The following is an 18,755-nucleotide window of genomic DNA, read 5'->3' on the forward strand; positions in this document are numbered from 1 at the left end:
TTTTCAGGGCTTGTACAAGGCTTTATCGCATGAGTTCTCCTGAACCATTCCAAAATGGAGAGGGATTATCACAAAACATTGCATTAAAATCTCCCTCTCTTTCCCTTCCTCCCTCACTCCCTCCCTCTCTCACCCCCTTCCCCTCTCTACCCCCCTCTCTCTCTTGTTATTTCATTTTCCTTCGAAAATGAATCTGTGCCCAGCCAAGCTCAAAGACAACATTAAAGAGCTCATGCTATTCTAACAGGAACCCCCGACCCCTCTCCCCTCTCCCCAGTCCCCCCCCCCCCTTCCTCTCCTCCCACCCCCCACCCCACAGAGTACATTCTGCTCTGTAGGGCAATGGCACTCTCTGCTAAGCTACCCATACAAAATAAATGGGCTTCGAATCCCTCGGCTGAGACTCGTGCGTCTGAGCTCCCACGGTCCACAAACGCACCAACAAACAGATGAAGCCGGCCAGCCGGTCGCAACAGGGAGGGTCGAGTTTGGTCTGGGCAGTATACATTATGACTTCTCCTCCGACAGGAATAATATTTCTTTGTTGTGATCATCTCGAAACATCAGTACCGGATGAGTCTGAAAGGCCTCGGAACACCAGTTCAGAATAACAATGGCTTTACTTCCACATCGCCTAGGGGATGAAAGGAGAAATAAATAAAACCCCTCTCAGAGTGCCTTGCTTTTAAGATGACAGCTCCAAATATGACTATCCACTCTCTCTACAGCCAACACTGAGCCATTTAGCTCATCTGATGTATATAAAAGAAAAGACCACCACCACCACCACCACCACCACACCTGGTGGAGAACTTCATAAACACCTCAGCGGCTGAGCTGCTTTCCCTACAGAGCTTCGGTCGTCGGCTCTCGACACCTATTAGCGGCAGAGAGTATTCCAGAAAGGTCACGGAAATAACGGGTGCGTTCAGCACAGCGAAAGCATAATATACTGCGAGCCATAATGAATGTTGCATAGCAGCAGGAAATCAATCCATCTGAAAGGCTCTCCCGGGCGCGGATTAAGGTGTGCGTTGGGGGGGGGGGGGGGGGGTATTGCAGGAGGAAGGGAGGGCGAGGAAAGAAAGACAGGTGAGTTTTAAGCGCAAACCTCCGGCGCAGCGCGCCCTCGTCCACTTCCGACGCTCTGCAATCTTCTTTGAAAGACGGCGGTGGAGGGAGAGAGAGAGAAAGATGTGGAGAGAGTGAGAGAGGGAGAGGTGAGGATGGACTGACGAAGGGAGGGAGGCAACGCCGCTTATCCCGAAAGCCGGGACCCGTAGTGCCTGTCAGTAGCAGTTGAGCTGCTGCATCTTTTATGAGGAAAGCCCTGTTGCTTATTACAATATTTACAGACGGTCAAAGATTGCCAAGCGAGCGTTGTTACTGCATTAGCTCGGCTCGGTGGCCTTCACTCAACTCGCCCTGACAGGAGATTGTATTCAGCATTTGTTAAATCAAATCACGCAGAGACTGAGAAGCGGGTTTTTTATTTTTTTTTGGCTTTTTTGCCCCCCCTTTCTCCGCCCCAGTGTCTTTGCCTTCACATGCTCGACTGAAATGGAATCAATTCCTTCCCATCAAAAAAAAAAGAAAAAAAAGAAAAACCACCCTGACAAGACGTTTCACAGTGTTAGCCAATCAAAAGCCATTTCCTGGGCAACCGCCATCGAATCATAGGCACCATCACGGTATTTTGTGTCCGCCGCAACGTCCGTGTCACTTGACCATTTATGGCACGTAAGTGAATTTATGCCATCTGTTTCCTCGGGGGCGGGGTGGGGGTACGGTGCTGTCCTACAGCAGCTCTGTGATCTTTGACACTTGGCACGATGTGCGGACACGTCGACGCACTCATCAAATCAAAAGGGAGAAAGGAGGGAGGCTTGGATGGCCGGGTGCGACTCCACGTGGTGAAAAGTGCGGCTTCATGTTCGCGAGGGTCATATTAATTTGAAGCATACACCGCCCATCCGACTCTTCCCTTTACCGTGGCTCTTCTTTATTGGGAGCTCAGGCCACAGAGGAGCACTACCCATCAGACTCGGTCCGAGGCGGATGGAGGGGGAAAAAAATAAAAACTTGAATAAATATTTCATTAAATTATTCTGTGATTTAATGTGCCTGTGCCTGTGCTTGGCGGCGGCGGCAGCAGCAGCAGCGGTCTAGGGCAATATCTCTGGTCCATTTATAAATGCATTAACACAACGATACCCGACAATAGCCTCATATTAATACCCAGGCCGCTCTGGCCGGCACAGTTCAGCACAAGGATGTTGGATTTTGTGTTTTGTTTTGTTTTGTTTTATGTGTGAGTGTGTGCTGATTCACACCTGCAGAGTAAAGCAGGTGGGGAAAAAAGAGAAGCTTTTTATCTCTATGGTCCTCAGAGAGTGCGTGACCATCGGTGTGCGTGAGGAAAGATTAGTCAGCCTCAAACCAAAACGCTGAGAATAAAACTCTTGTGCATACAAACAAATCAATTCATGCAGCGTGGCTCTTAATGTCTTTCCTGTAAAAAGACGACCAACTAACACCTCCGCCCCCTCCACCACCACCCCGACTACCTCCACTTCCCCACCCCTGTCCTGCCTTAATGCATGCGCGTTGACGTGCGAGCGTGTGGCCTGAATGCGCCATAAGTGGGAGCCAATTAGAGCTGAGGGGAGAAGTTTTTCACACTCTATGATAAATTCGACGTCAGGAAATCCTCCACCTATTAATACCAATTGGGTGACAATAATTGGCAGGCCATCGACGGCGTGGGCAGAATTAATCGTCTGAGCCAGCGGCCGAGGCTGAATTTTTTTTAATTGGCAAAGGCAGCCACTGTTTAGGGAGGCAACCAGCTGATCACCCAAGAGACTGCCGCTTCAGACAATGCACGTTTGCTAATCCTCTTGAGTCAAGTTATTATGGCCGTGCATTATTATCACGCTTTACAAACTAATTCCTTGTTTTCCCTCATGGATTACCGAGGGGAGGAACGGTTGCATAAGAAAAGAGGCGAAAAGCAAACACACACAAAGCGCAACATTGATGAAGCCAAAAAAAAAATTAAAAACCTACAGACACTTTGAATAGTGTGTGTGTGCGCACGCGCGTGCGTGTCCATCGCTGTCGCTCAGCGGTATGTTCTCGCAGGCCGCTCGCACTCATAATCCTTTTTTCTGTTTAATAACACGATTAACTACACTATAACCTCATCAGAGATCAATGACTTGTTGGGATTTGATTATGTATTTGCTAATTGTTTCGCCAGAATTCATTACGTTTTAAGCCACTTAATGGGACTGAAGCACACGAGCTGCCTTCGTTTGCGCTCTTATCTTGAAATTAATTAGGCCAAATTGTTTGCGAGTTAATGGGTAAAGGTAAAGTTTGACTATGGGCACTATTTTTTTTTTCTTGCGGGCACACATAAATAATATTTACACAGCTGTGAAAGATGACCGCGCTTAAACCCGTTTACTGGTGTCCTTGAATTAGAGCAAGAAATTAATTGCTATAGTAATAACATTGGAAGAAGAACGGGGGATATTTCTCTCCAGCAATTGGAATTTAAATTTTGGTGACCTACTGTCAGCAGCTATGACAAACAGATAAAAAAATTATTCTTGAAATACTGTAATCTAAACAAAATTGTACTGCAAATCTCCATGTTCTCGCTAGACGACTAATGGCTATCACGCTATCGGGATCTGATGGTTTCATTTTCCGCGTCTGCATGAGGTGTTTGTGCTCTCACAGCCACCCGGAACTCAGCTCACTGCTCACGGATTCAGGTCTTAGGAGACTAAATCCTCCTTTTCCCCCAACGCCAAGAGAAGGCAGCAGTCACTCAGGCAGCCACATACTGCAATCATTATGCAACCCAGGGCAATTGGCATTTTGCTCCACGTATGCATGTACACACGTGCGTGAGCGCACAGCAATGAATGAGTGATGCGTCGGGAAAGAAAGGGAAAAAAAGGGAAAAGAGGTAGAAGAAGAAGAATCTTTTCCTGGCCGCCCTGCCGGTGACGGTATCAAGCAGGGAATCAGGAGCGGTGGCTTCATGACAGGAAGCAGCGTGTGACAGTATTAGCCGCCGCAAGCGTCACATTTCTTTTAAGTCAAATGCGACCACAGAGAGATTTCACAAGCTGTGGCAGCGACGTTTTAAAAGTGGCATTTCGCATTGTACGCGGAAATGGGGAAATAAATATGTGTGTATTTTTATGTGGGTTTGTTTGGGCTTTTATCTGATAGCTTGCAGATTTTTGCTACAGTACGTAGACCTCTTCAATCGCAAGTGTGTTTCAAAGTTTCCTCATCGTGAAACGAATCACACAAACGCTTTGGGAAAGAAAAAAAGGGAATTAAAAAACCCCTTGTGACAGGAGGGGATATGTTATGACAGTGACTCTCCGTGTCAGAGGAGACGCAGCGGCGCTTTGCAACATTTGCAAATGGCATCCGCATCATTGTCACAGATTGTCGTTTGTCTTTCCTAAATGTCACCGCTATAAAAGCCTTATCTGCTCTGCTGACAACCTCCTCATAGCCTCGTCCGCTGTACCGAGGGGAGGGCGAAAGGACAAATCCAAAGGTGGCGAGGATTTTTTTTTCCTCTGTGTGTGTGTGTGTGTGTGTGTGTGTGTGTGTGTGTGTGTGTGTGTGTTGTTATTGGGGTTTTTTGTGGCTTTTCTTCCTCGTAGCGACACTGTGACCAACATGTCGGTCATGCTTTTCTAACTGTAACTGAAAGACACGTGTGAAACCAGCGGCCGGCACAGACAAACAGCACAGCCTACAGCCTCTTGTTCCTGGAGGCTTCGCCTCTGGTCTGCTGCTGCAGGCCGACTCCCAGTTCCAACTCCGTACGGTGGAATTACTTTTTCTTATGTTGGAAAAAAACAACAGCATTCTGTGTTGATCTCATACCATCATCTTGGGGTGCATACAAACCAGTTCACCATATTGTGATAATGACCCCCCCAACAAAAATCCACGCATGACTAAATATCTAATCTCAAAACCAAGGTTGACGGCAGTGACGTAGGCGTAGGCAGTGCGTGTGCGCGTGGGGGAGGGGGCTGGGGGTGAAGGAGGGGGGTACCACTCGCTGCGACGTGGTTTTCCCACCCAGGCGGCGGCGCAGCTGCAGCGGGGATGTACATCTTTGACAACCAGCTTCATTATGGAAGGTGGAGGATGTCGCGAGCTGCCTGGATTTACACCCTCCCGCTCTCCCATCTCAGCAGAGGCAGAGGCAGAGAGGAGGAGGAGGCGGCACCGCTGCCCACGCTTGTGCGCGTCCATCATCTTGCGCCAGTTTCGTTTTTTCTTTCTTTTTTTGCGCTCTCTCCCATCCCGGAGTCGCCCGCGCAAAAAAAAAAAAAAAAAAAGGGCGCTGAACTGATTTCGGCCGTGTCGGCGCTGTTGCAACAGCAGCACGCAGAAGCCCGTTCGCACATGGGGACACGTTAAAGAAAGCGTATGAATGAATAAATGATGCCGCCACCGACGTACCAAAAAAGGGAGAGACAGAGACAGGGAGAGAGAGCGAGAGAGAGGGGAACGACAGAGACTGGCAGAGGAAGCCTCTTTAAAAATGCATCCTTGCAAGCGCCTCTGCCCTACTTAAGAGCTTGTTAAGAAGATTGTGCTCGGAACAATAAAATAGCGAGCGTGGGCAGACTAGCACTCGTAAGTGATGAGATGTGGGTTTCGGTTTTCTTTTTAATAAAAGCGTTTTGAAACGTCACGTACGTGTGCCCCGGTATATAAAATGTAGAGGGTAGTGGGTAAAACGATCAAAATGTGAGGATAAAACATGTAAACAATGACGCTCAAAGAAATTCAACTTATTATATGATCTAAGATTTGCAAATACATACGAGAGAACAAGTGCGATGTTACTTAAGAACATTGCTCCTGAAAAATAATAATCATAATAATATAGATTTAAAAAAGAAAAGAAAAAACGTTGATAAGAATGAGAATTTTGTTAGAAATAAGGCATATATGGCATCCGTGGGAGAGTCGACACGTTACCTTTGTGCATGCCGGTGTATCGGTCCTTGAGAACTGTCAGTTCGTGGATTTTCCCAAACTGTTCAAAGAGCGGCTTCAGGTCTTTCTCCTCCAAGTTCCGCGGTATCTGCCCGATAAACAGCTTAATGGCATCCTGGTCTTTCATGTTGCCGTTCTCCGGATGAATTGAAATGGGTTCTGACCCGTTCATGGGTTTCGGGAGTGTGATCTGCGGGCACTGGTGCTGACGTGGGAGAAGAAGTGGTGGTGGTTGTGTCGGTGGTGGTGTCCCCGGTCCGGTGGAAACCAGGCTGGGTTGGTGAGCGGCGGGCTGAGGCTGCTGTGGTGGTGGTGGTGGTGGTGTAGGAGGAGGAGGAGGAGGAGGAGGTGGTGGTGGTGGTGGAGGATGCTGCTGCTGCTGCTGCTGCTGCTGCTCCTGCTGCTGATGCTGCTGCCTTCTTGTTTCAGTCTGAGTGAATCTGGCCATTCTGAGCTGGGAGCATAGTGGATAATAATGACAACACACACATATACGCGCGCACGCGCGCACGCATGCACACACATACACACGGGGAGAGCAAGCACTCAGCTGGAAACCAGGCTGACTTTCTTTCCAACACACATGCGCGCGCGCACACACACACGTACACACACGCGCGCGCGTAGGCAAAGACATGCTCACACACGTGCACACGCGTGCACACACGGTGCAAGGCGAATGGGAAGGGTGGGGGTAGGGGGTGGTCGCAGGAGCGATTTTTAGACGCTCTGGAGCGACACCCAGTGTTCAAGAAGAAGTACTGCAACCTGGTCCCTAGGCCGTGGAGTGTATGGTGTGTGAACGCTTTTTGGAAATGACTGGGCAGTTTTGTGCAACACATCCACACCTCACAGAAACGCTGAAGCCTATTGTTTACACCCGTCTCCACTTGCAACAACAACAACTGCACGTAATTATTATCAAGCCGCACTAACAATTTCCTGCTCATATTGTTCATAGTGTTTCTATTTTGCATGTACAATATTTCTTTGCATGCACAAGACCTATCTAAATTACTGCTGGCTGCTGTATAAACGGCTAATTTCTCATTTATGGAATATTAAGGGCTCATCTTACCTTATTTAATGGTCCTCTGTCTACAGTCTTCAATAAAAAGTCAGGCTTTAAGATTTTCTGCCAAAACTGATGTTTTGTTGGATATTCAACACATTTGGAATTGAAATGGCCCTATTTGACACCACAAAGGAACCATTTCCAGAACTGCACGTTTTAAAGTTTTCTGGGGTGGATGGAAGTAAATCAAAGTAAAGAATGGACCTTTTGCATTTCTGGTCAGTTCACTGACAGAATGGGGTACAAAAAGTAAGTAAAGCCCTGAAGACGCTCACTCTGTCTAAAATCTAAATGCTCTTCTTTGGCATTTTCCATTCGTAACTACGTTTTTTTAAAACAGAAAACTTGAGCACTAGCAATGGGGGAAGCACTGTCTTGCAAACACAGAGCAGATTAAAATTAAAGGTAGCAGCACAAAAGACACTTGTGAATTTAAAATCACAACAATCAAGGACAAGTCTACTCTCCAAACATTGCAATTCTTTTTCATCCGATTTGGATCTTTTTCCAAAACTTCTTGAACTGCCAAGGTTCATTTTAATATTTCCACATTAAACTATCCACAAATTGAAAAATGTGAAGAAGAGGAAGCTGAATATAATAAAATAATTCCTTCATTTAAGAGGAAAAAAACTCAGATTTTACAATGTTTGATTGAAAAATTGTGAAAAGAAATTCATTCTACAAATGAACGCTTCTTTTATCTGCCTCTATATGGGCAAGAATGTTTGTAAAGAGAATGCTAATTCAGTTGACAAGTCAGCTATTTATAAGTAAATGCTGTATATCTACTGTCCGTCTTGGATGGAGTCAAGGGACCGGCAAACATTAACCACAATTAGGAGACTTACTGTAAGTACTTTTCAGAGCGGGCAGACAGATCCCCCAAGAGGGGATTTGTGCGCATCACTTATTTTTTTTTCTTTGCAGACATTCTCAAAAGCACTCTAAACACTCAACAGATCTAAATGCATCGCAAATAAAAGCATCATTTAACTTTTAGGGGGTGTTTAGGACAACAACAGGCAGAACAGTTTCCACAGACCACAATCAGAGGAGCAACTTCCCCACGGTGCCGCAACCTTTAACTATACAAGATAACAGCTGGCAGATTTCAAATTGCAGCCTCTTTAACAGCGAATTAGATGAAGTGATATATACAGTCCGTGACAGCGGACTCAAGTCGAATGAGGTGAATCAATACCAGCAGCTGCTGGTGGCTGCTGCATCTCTTGCCGCTGATGCTCGGCACCACAGGGGTCCCCTTCCAGTACGCTGACTTACAAATGGCTGCATCACTGTGGGAGAGGATCGCCTTCAGCTGCCTCACTTGATTTTAAATTCAGCAACTAGACGTAAGGAGACACTCGCACCCAAAGGGCATCCGGCAAGCTTCTGGGAGCAGGTTTCATAAAGTAACCTTCAGATTTATGTGGTTTGTTTGTTTGTTTGTTTGTGAGGTGAAGTGGCATGGAGACAATGTCCTCAACATTGAACCAAGCTCAAAATATTCCAAAGCTCAAGAAGTGAAGGTATATAAAGAGGTAGGGACTTTGCCAAAGTGAAAGTACACATTCACATTACCGGTCAATAAAACAGTGGGTGGCAGCTTCTCAGAAATTCGACTTTTTTCTTTCATTGAAGACTTTTTGAAAAATAAATAAATAAATTCTCTGGAACTGTATCCCAGAGTGTCTTGCGAGCCAAAGGGGTTTTTTCTTTCTCTCTTTCTCTCTCAAAATGCTGTTTCTAGTCGATTAGTCACGGGGCTGTTTCTTCCACCATTCATCACGTTAAAAAGAAAAAAGAAGGTGAAAAAAGAAAGAAAGAAGTGTATTGATTGAAAAAGGCAGGGTGCTCGCCGGATGTGTCTGGACCCAGTGAATGAGGACTTGGCAGGGATGGGAGTTCAGCCGGTGGCCCAGCGTGTTAGCTAAGCCTTGCATTACACTTGTGGCGACGGGGGGAAAGAAAAAACAGGGACGCGGTGCGGACTCCTATTGAGTAAGTGCACCGAGTTGTCATGGCACTGGCCGGCCGGGGAGACGCTGAGGGAGGCCGGGGGGCTATTTTTAGGGACGTGGCTCGCCTCGCACGTGTGTGTGTGTGTGTGTGTGGTGGGGGGGCTTCCACTTCATGGTTTTTTTATTGACCAACGCCATTAGTGCTCTGCCGAGCTGAAGGCTGAGACAAGAAATCAATAAAGGTCACACTATTAGCCGCCGAACTAAAAAAAAAAAAAAAAAAAAAAAAACTAAAAAAAAAAGTTACATAGAATTTAACCGGACCCGGCGTTTATTTTGCCGCTTGTTAACCAGCCCGGAACCAACTTACCCCAGAGGCTTCAGTCTGTTCAGCACCGGAAATCCGGGGAGGGGATGCCCCAGGAGGTCAGGGGGAGAAGGGAGAGGCAAGCAGCAGAGCTGTGGGAGTCTTTTTGCATTCCGCGCGCACTGGTAGACATAAAGTAAAGACGGGAAGCCAGACGCTTCCTAATTACCCAAATTCAACATCATCCTCGCGCCCAGCCAGCCAGGCAGCCAATCGCTCGCTCGCGTATTGTGCAAACACAGCAGCGCGAGCACACACACACACACACACACTCCACCGTGAAGGCGAAACGAGCGAGCGAGCGCACTCAATTAAACTGGCCATATGCTTTTCCAGTTTCCAGAGTCAGTCAGCGTCTGGGCGCGGGGGAAGTTGAAAGAGGAGCAGCACTCTCGCTGCTTCCTGTCTCCGCGAGCGCCGACAGTCAGCGAGTGTAGCAGCGCTTTTTTAACAGGCGCGCGGAGTCGAAGGAGGTCGTTCCCTCGGCGCCCAATTCGCCGCTGCACCCTGGTTATGCATTGCGAAGCACGCCAGGGGCCCGGCTCGACTGCGAGGTGTTGTTCGAGAAAATTAGGGTGTGATGTGGTGATGGCATATCACAGACGGGAGACAGTTTTTATGGGCCACTGCGTTAACAGGCTGATGAGATGTGATAAGAGCCTGCTGAGCTATCTGGGAGCTACACGCCCAAGGTCTGACAGTACAGCTAGTGGGCTGCAGGACAGGAGAGGAAAGCAGAGGAAGTTTTCTTTCATTATATAAAGGAGTAGTGGAAACGGGAACCACATTTGTATTTTAAATTCCTTTTCTGCTGACAATTAATTCGAAAGGGGACACAAAAAAAAAACAACTCAGGCTTTTGAACACTCTGTCACTGACAGTTTTAATTCCAGTCAGAACATGAAGCCATTAGAAACGTGTCCAGGTTCTATGTATGCGAGACACACGTCGTGACAAGCTGTCAAATCCACTGGTGCTGAATGGACTCGAAAAAGAGTTTGAAACAGCCGCTGAGCTCATTTCAAAAGGATCTTAAATACTAAGGGGAGGGGGGCTCCGCCATGAATAAATATGTGGTCTTCGGTGATTGATGAAAAAGGGACAGTTCATTGAATATTTTAGTAGTCAACAATTGCTGTCAACATCGCATCTGGTGGGATTCTGCGACCCAGCATGACCTCTTGCTGCTGACGTCTGAATCCACTCACTGGATTCCAAGACTGCAAGGAGAAAAATCAAGCAGATCAAGTTACCCAGGAGCATCGCAGTTCATTCTGACCAAGAGAATCATTAACACAAACATTGTACTTTTAGCCAAACCATCCATGGTAGCCTGCAACCTGCAGGAAAGAGGGAGTGATTCATGGGGAATGCAACTCCTTCTTTGGGATAATATGCTTTTTGCCTGATTATAAAACACACCAGTTTAGTGTTTTTACGACTGCATCAATTTTAAAAACATATGTTTTTATTATTATTATTATTATTATTATTATTATTATTATTATTATTGGGTTTCATTTGCCGGTTCCTGCCAGCCATGACTGTACGGCTAGATCCCAGACACGTGACCTGAGGTCTATAGTGCACCTACCTGCTGTGACCACTAGATAGAAGCAGTGTGCCGCTGTTATTCTTCCCCTGGCCTGTCAGGGGAGGGATGCTGTTTGGAACCTGATGAATTATTGCCAGTTTGCCTTCAGCTGCCTCTCAGGCATCAGGCTCTCTCTTCACAATCCATATCGACACAAATCATTCCCTCACTGAAGCTGCCAAGCAGCTCAGGATATCTGGCCCCGGCGCATTCAACTGGTTATCTCTCAGCTTTGGCTGCATGCGCCTCGGCACAACTTCCGAGCACGTTACTAAAACCAGCCGCTCTGAGAAACTTCACGACATAAGATATCATTTTTAGGAAACCCTGGTTTACCGCGGGGAGGAGGGAGGATGCGAGTGGGATGGTATTTTCAAGCAGAGATGCGACGTCCCTGGCCAGCACTGCTGGAGCAGCTGCTCTGTTTAGGCCTCAAGGAGACATGGATGGAAGGAAATATCACTCCTCCCACACATCTCCTCGACTCCAGTTTTTCCACCCTTAATTATTTTTCTGCTTTTTTCTAGGTCATTGAAGAAAGTTGGACCGGATGTGTCTCCAGCACTGCAGCTGTAGAACTGAGGTGCGAAATAAATGAAAAAAAAAAAAAAAAAAAGCTTTTTAATCAAGCTATGCTGGAGAAACGGGACTGAAAGACGACACGTGAGACACCATTTCAATGACAGCTGCATTCAGTGTACACAAAGCTCTCTCCTTATTGCACCTGCACTCTGACAGCGCTGAGGCATTATACATATAGCAACACAACAGGGGCATTCAAAACCGGAAACCTCTGGACTAAATACTATATTTACACTTGTTGTTGGAGCGCATGCGTGCACAAAGGGCTCTCCAACTGTGAAGCACATGTAATTGCAATTGCAGACTCAAAACGATCCAAAATTGAGCACGGAGCGACTCACAATCGATAAACGCCGCATGGGCCCAGCGACGTAACAGTCTGGTCACGTGCTTGCTAGCTAGCTACATGCTAGCTCCTGTTCATCTCACGTGGACTCTAGCGTGCAATGGTTTTAAGATTCCAGTCAGCACCTGTTTTTTACATTTTTTTTTAAAAACCAAGGGCCAATAGGTGTTCTGCATTGGGGAGGAGTGTGAAGCACAGTTAAAGGGTAATTTGCACCGCGGTGAACAGTCACAAATACCATCTAGCACTCGGGAGGAGAAACAAATGAGCAAACGCGCCACAACATAACATTCCCTTTGGGTTGCCAGATTTCGATTTCCTTCCAGAGTTGTTTGCCGCAGGGCCAGCACGGGACATCCATTCCACCTGTTGCTCAGCGCATCTCAAAACTGCAAAGGTCCACGTATTGCTGTGGGCTTAAGAAGAGAGGGGGGAAAAAAATGCAAAAGAAAACGAATGGTTCATTTTCTCGGCACACATGCTGCCTCGATGTGACAGGAGAGCAAAGTCTCCCAGATGTCAGAATCTCTTAAGCTCGGCCACGCCTGAGATTTCAGGCATTACTATTCAGGTGGGATGTCACAGTCCCTGCGGCGTGCTCACAGGCCATGCCCCAGCAAGGACTCATCCAAGTCCATCCAAGGACCTATTCCTGCACCACCTTCATTTGGTCAAAACTTCAGTGAATGCAAAGTTTAACATTCAAAGTCATTGCAATGTCAAAAGGTTATTTTCCTACGTGCACACCCTTGAGGGACTTGTCAGTGGTGGACATGACCTTTAAATGTCACGTCCAGGAGCTAGACAGCAACGGTTTGATCTGACACAAGTTTACCCGGGACTTTGAGAAAATGTGTTCGAACCCAGTCTCACCCTGAAATCTGGTCGGTACGGCTCAGTATTTTCAATTATCAAACGCAAGGCCAACAGCTGGTGTGAGCCATATCCTCCTTGCCAGACTTTGTTAATATGCATGCTGGCTGGCTGGTGAAATGGGGGCGGACTCAGAAGAGATGCTTTTAAACTCGCCCAGACAGCCCCAGCAGCAGTCCAGGTTATTCATATAGCCTCCTTTTTCAATAAACGTCAAAAGTTTTGCCAAAGTGTTGTCCGAACTAGCAGAGTCCACTTTTCACTCAGCCTGGGAGGCTGAGTTATCAGTACAGAATAACGTCCCATAACTCAACAGCCTGCTGGGTACTCCAGCAGTCAACAAGACTTGATAAACTGCCTCTGTGCAATTAAAAAAAACATCTGTTAAGCAGCCTTTGGAAGCTCCCTGAACCGGTAAAAATGGCTTACATTGCACGCAAGCAAATGCTTTCAAACCATTTTTTTTGCCACAATTCAGTACAAGAGCCTGACAGTCGTCTGATATGTGGACTGATCCTCCTCATGAAGCGACACAAAAGGGGATGGCTGTTTCCCCATTGAACGAGAGGCCACAGGGCAAGTCAGCAAATCACAAGGGGTGCACGGTCGTGCTGCACCGAGCAGCAGCAGCTTTTTGCGGATTTGCAGCTGACAAATCTACAAAACAAAACTCACTCACCATGCGCAGCCTTGGTGATCGGAGACTCCAGAAGTTGTCTGTTTGTTTGCAACCCTCGGGAGGACAGTGTTTATTTTCCCACCCATACCTTGTATTGCAGTAGGCTCTAAAAAATAATGCAGTGGGACCTGCACTTGCCGAAAGCAGGTGAGAGGATCGTGCTTGCAAAAAAAATGTGCGAGCATTTCACTGAGTATACGAACTGTATTGAAAAAAAATCCAAGAAAACAAAAAATTCCCTCATGCCAGTGGGAAAAGAAGCGGCAGAAGCATTTCACACTGTGCACATACTGACTGTTGACTCTCAAGCACTGTTTTATTTATTGCCGTGTTTGTATCTCCCGTGTTTATATTTTTGTTGTATCAAGCACAAAGGAGCAGCAACTTGTAATTTTGTCACGTTATTTTATATAATGACAACAAACCTCTCATCACACAGATGATCTCAGGGCAGCCTTATTCATGCAGCCTTGATGATGACCTCAGTCGAGAGATATTATGCAGATTAATTTATCTGCGCTGACATGCTGATGAACTCTAAGAAGCAGACTGTGTGTGTGTGTGTGCGCGTGCGGTGCATGACAAATTTTCTTTTCTTTTCTGTTGAATTCTTTTTAATGGCGTGTCGTCATTTCAATATTTACTCACATAGAAAACGGGGCTATATTAACATAGGAGGAGCAACAAAGAAGACACTGGTGTTAAATGCATTATTTATAGCCATTTAGTTGTTGTTGGGTTTTTTTTTATTTTGCAATTTGCACATTGCAGAATTTCAGCATTACTGGTTTTAAAAAAAAAAAAAAACCTGAACAAGCCCAAACACTCCTGCACACTGACACTGTTAAAGAAAGGAGCCGAGCGGTAAAGAGAAACCACTCTGTTGATGATTGTGGGAAGGTTGCAAATGTGAGAATAGGTTAAAAAAAAGAAGAGAAAAGAAAGTTCTTTGCCTCCGAAAAACATTTATTTTGAATTCTTGGGAGGCAAGTTGTTGCTGTTTGTTCAATGGCATTGACATTTCTGTCTGAAAGACTGTTATTTTTTTTTGCCTAGCTTTTTCCTAAGATTCTTTGGCAGACCTTACAAAAAAACCCTATCATTTACTAAACAACAATAACAATGAATTCTACCTGGTTGTAATTTGTGAATGGGCAGTTGTTGACGGTGGCTGTGTCTGTAAAGCACTCGTCGACACGTCGCCACCTCACCAAGGACACCGATGCAACTTGAGAGCACACTGGCTGTCAGTCTGGCGGCGGCTTTCAGCGGTGTGTTGTTTACTTTTCCCTGATAGCTTCAAATGTCAGGAAATTGAAAAGAAAGGTCGTGCTGTCAAAAAGGAAGCGGTGAGGATTCTAAAAACGAGTCCTGAAGACAAAGGCCGTGTGGGTTTGATGTAGCAAGTCAAGAATTGAGCAGGCCGAGGCCAAACCCTCACTGGGCCGCCAAAGTTGAGCAGCTCTGAACGGGTTTCACGGAGCCGCTGTCAGCGTCGTCAGTCGCTCGTAAACGTCTCGCAAAAAAGCCCAGCGCGCACCTAACGCAAACGTGGGATCATGTCAGAGAACAGCACGATGTTTGGAGGCACGCCGTTAAATCTGGACACTAAAGCAACGAAAGACGAGAAATCGGAGAGGAGCAGTTTGTTGAACTTTAAGCACAGTGAATGGAAACGCTTATAGCTGGGACTCTGCTGACCTCCACAGCTTCTCCTGTCGAGTGGAGCTCTGGTCTGTCATGTTTGTCCACTCTGGTTTCTGCAGTGAGTTATTATTTCAGTTTCCTTGGTGAAATTGAATTGCAGCTTCTTCTTTTTTTTTCCTGCCTGCCAGCAGCCTGAGTGTGAGCCACACAGGATATTGTGGCGTCTTTACAAGGTCAGAAATGCAAACCACACCAACGTTCTCTTATTTCATATTGACAAAAGAGACATTTTCATGTAATCTGTTGTAAAATTAGTTTGCACTTCTATGAATTGGACTTTCTTCTCAATCTTTGCTGGAAACTTGAAACAACTCTGTTGAGCAAAGCAGTGCGTTTCCCCAAATCATTTCAAATGCAGTCGAGTCACACAATCGAAACTGCTGTCAAGTAAATAGTAGCAGTAGTAGACAGGGTCTTGGCCAGTGCATCTACGTGAACTCACTGGCCACTTTATTAGGCACAGCTTTATTTGACTGAGCGAGAGCAGGGTGGGAGGAGTCGCTGGCCTTGACCTCTGACAACGCCTGCAGCAGTCAGGACAGGATCACTTTCTTCCCTTTTTCATCATTGTTAGTGCGGTCCAGGCCACAGCAGCTGACTGACGACGCTGAGGCGCTTTTCAGCTAAAGCCCAACGGCGCACGGAGCCACGTGTCAGATCCCGCTGTGTGTTGAATTGCCACTTTAGAATCATCAGGACGAGGTGTGTGGTTCCATGCGCCCAACAAATCCCCTAGTGAGAGCAGTAAGAGGATTATAGTGTTAAAACAAAACTAACAGGTTGGAATTGTCCTAGTCGAATCGAGAGAACCTGACTTAAAAGTTGTCATCAACTGTGTATATCAATGTTATTACTACAGTGTTAAACCAATTGCAGAGTCAGTTTCATGCTCTTGTGTCAGACGACCTCCTCATGGCTCTGACTGGTTTCCTCCATGGGAAAATTAATTATTTCCTGGGATCTTTGCCCCTTTCAAAATTATGCACGTGTGCCACCTATGAGCACTTGCACTGGCAGCGCCTGTCAGGCTGACATTTAACCGCAGTGATTAGCAGCGATTAGCATTTGCTCTCCCGCATCTATCTACATCTCAGTCGATGTTGTGGCTTTTTTAGTGCAGTCATTTGCATGTCAACCATCCCCACCAGCTTTCATTTCAGGGCGGGTCACAATGTGACCTTTGCACCCAATTTTTGAATAAATGACACATTGGAGTGGAAACCTTCCCTTGGGGATATGACAGTTCTTGGATCTGCTAAATCTAATGATTCTGTTTCCATTGTTTGTCAAGCTTGATTACTAACCAAAGGCCGAGAAACGATCTGTCACTAGTTGCATTTCATAAACTGTGCTGTTTTTGCATGTGATTTATTATGAATGTGTGTTTCCTCATTGTTTTCGTTTTGCTTTTAGGCAATAAAAAAGACATTCATATATCTTTCATGAAATGACAATAGAAGTCTGTACTGTGTTTCTGTTCAATCATTGCTGCTAATTGCTGTTCTTTCACTTTGTTCTTTTTGATTCTGAGAAAACAACCTTGGGCAGTGTTATATTATTTTTTCCTGAGGGCATATTGTCATGTGGTCTGGAGAACGTGCGTCAAAATGGAGGTTAATTGGCAATCATACCGTGATGTTTGGTTTAAAAGCACTATACCGGTGCTGTTATTGACATTAGAGCAGCGAAAGCAGCGCCAGCATTCAGACACATACAAAAGCTGATAGAGGGAAGAGATAAGCAGGGAGAAGCAGCCGCACATGAAGCATACGTCTTTATCAGAAAACGCAGTCAATAGGAAACGCAAAGTTTGGGGCCAGCAGGTCTGACCTGATCTGTTTACTGCGGTTCTACACTCGCTGTCTGTTTACCGCCACCACTTCTCTCTCTCTCTCTCTCTCCCTCTCTCTCTCTCTCTCTCTCTCTCTCTCTCTCACCTCGCTTGTGTTTTTCTTTTCGGCTCAGCCCAGCTCGGTAATCGCAGTTACTTTTGACCTTTGGAACCATCCTCCATCAGATAATAAAGTCAAAAGGATTACATGCCTCTTTTATGAAATACCAGCAGACGATTTGTGACATGAAAAGGGAGAAAGAAAAAAAACCAAAAACATTTGCGCGGCATAGGCCCAAAATGATCTTGTCATCATGGTGAAATCTGATGTGGCGTTCCATTTAAAGGCCGCCACGAGAGCCGTTCTTGCCTGGCCACATCTGATGCTTCTCAAGATTTCTCTGTCACTTGCTTTCAAGTCATGTGACCCCCCCCTCGGCCCCTCCTCCTGCCTGTTTATCTCCCCTGTCTTATCGATGCAGTTTCCCCGACTGATCGTCTCTACCAAGTAAGTCATAAACAAGATTCAACGGCACTGAAGCACTGACGCAAGTTACTCAGAGACAGTGATTTTTTCTTACTTTCCATTGTTAATTACTACTCTCTACTTTTCAAGAAAGTTTTCTCAGAAATAAAAACTGTTACGGGGAGAGTTGCTCTTCATAATTTTCTTAACTTCCTGTCATTAGTTTTGGACACTCTGTAGACAACCAGATAGTTTAATCTTTTGAAAAATGTACGTCTGTCATTGTCTTTACCAGGATGACGTTTATATGACTTCATCGCCGCCACGTCTTCCCCTATTAGTCTGTCTTATGATCCAGTGGCCTTTTTTGCTGTCACCTGTAAAATAAAATCCTCCCTGTTTTCTTTTTGGTTTGTTTGTTTTTTTGCTTCTCAGCTGCACTCAAGGGTGGACTGGGCTCTGTCCTTCTCCTCTCCTTTTATCTGTTGCTCTTATCTGTTTGGTGTTCATTTTCTTAGCTGCATCTTACCTCAGTCCACAAGCATCAGGGGGGGAAGCTACTACTACCAGCCTGTTGGAGGTTTGCTGTGTGTGTGTGTGTGTGTGCGTGTGTGTGTGTGTGTGTGTGTGTGTGTGTGTGTGTGTGTGTGTGTGTGTATGTCAGAACCGCAGTGTGCTGCATGCATCTTCTATTGATAAAAGGGGCCTTTTAATTTAAATTCCAATTGAGTGATGGCCGTGGTCTGACTCTCCCTCTGCTCAATACTTCTGATGTACGAAAAAAAATAAATAAATAAATTTTGGACAAAGGCCATAGAGAAGGTTCCAGTTTATTCAGTGCAACTATTTTTAGCCGACGTCCTGACAGTTCCATCATATTTCAGCATTATCGAATCCTTTATCCTCGAACCTCTTTTATTTTCCTACCATGAGGCCACAGTATAGCTATGACAATCCTGCTGAAGTGTTTAACAATCAAAAAGTAAATTCTGAAAATATCAACATTGGAAGTTTGAACAGTTTAATTAGCTGTTTGTTTTCTAACCCAGTGGGTGTTTGAGGTGTTTCGGATCTGTGTGAAAGGTCAGAGCTGCCACTGCATCGATGAATTATCGAATGAACAAATAAAAAGAAAGGCAGACTTTGACCTTTTGAGGATTGGGGGGAGGGGGGTTTCTACATCTGAGGAGTCTTTATGACCTCATTGAACACTT

At 45.8% G+C, this 18,755-nt stretch overlaps 1 protein-coding gene across 8 annotated transcripts in view; it reads right to left on the minus strand.

The window, feature by feature from the left end:
• The window catches only part of celf5a (cugbp, Elav-like family member 5a), a 180,917-nt gene extending 174,397 nt beyond the window's left edge, over nt 1–6,520 (minus strand). For all 8 annotated transcript variants that reach the window (XM_076039486.1, XM_076039488.1, XM_076039482.1 and 5 more), the window contains exon 1: nt 6,040–6,520. In XM_076039486.1, the coding sequence (XP_075895601.1) occupies nt 6,040–6,505 (466 nt within the window). In that variant the 5' untranslated portion in view covers nt 6,506–6,520. The remainder of the gene's footprint in view (nt 1–6,039) is intronic.
• Between the last annotated feature and the right edge of the window lie 12,235 nt (nt 6,521–18,755).

The sequence above is a fragment of the Nelusetta ayraudi genome, unplaced genomic scaffold (assembly GCF_046127955.1).
Source record: "Nelusetta ayraudi isolate G7.1 ecotype Tasmania unplaced genomic scaffold, CSIRO-AGI_Nayr_v1 ptg000059l, whole genome shotgun sequence".
Taxonomy (NCBI): domain Eukaryota; kingdom Metazoa; phylum Chordata; class Actinopteri; order Tetraodontiformes; family Monacanthidae; genus Nelusetta; species Nelusetta ayraudi.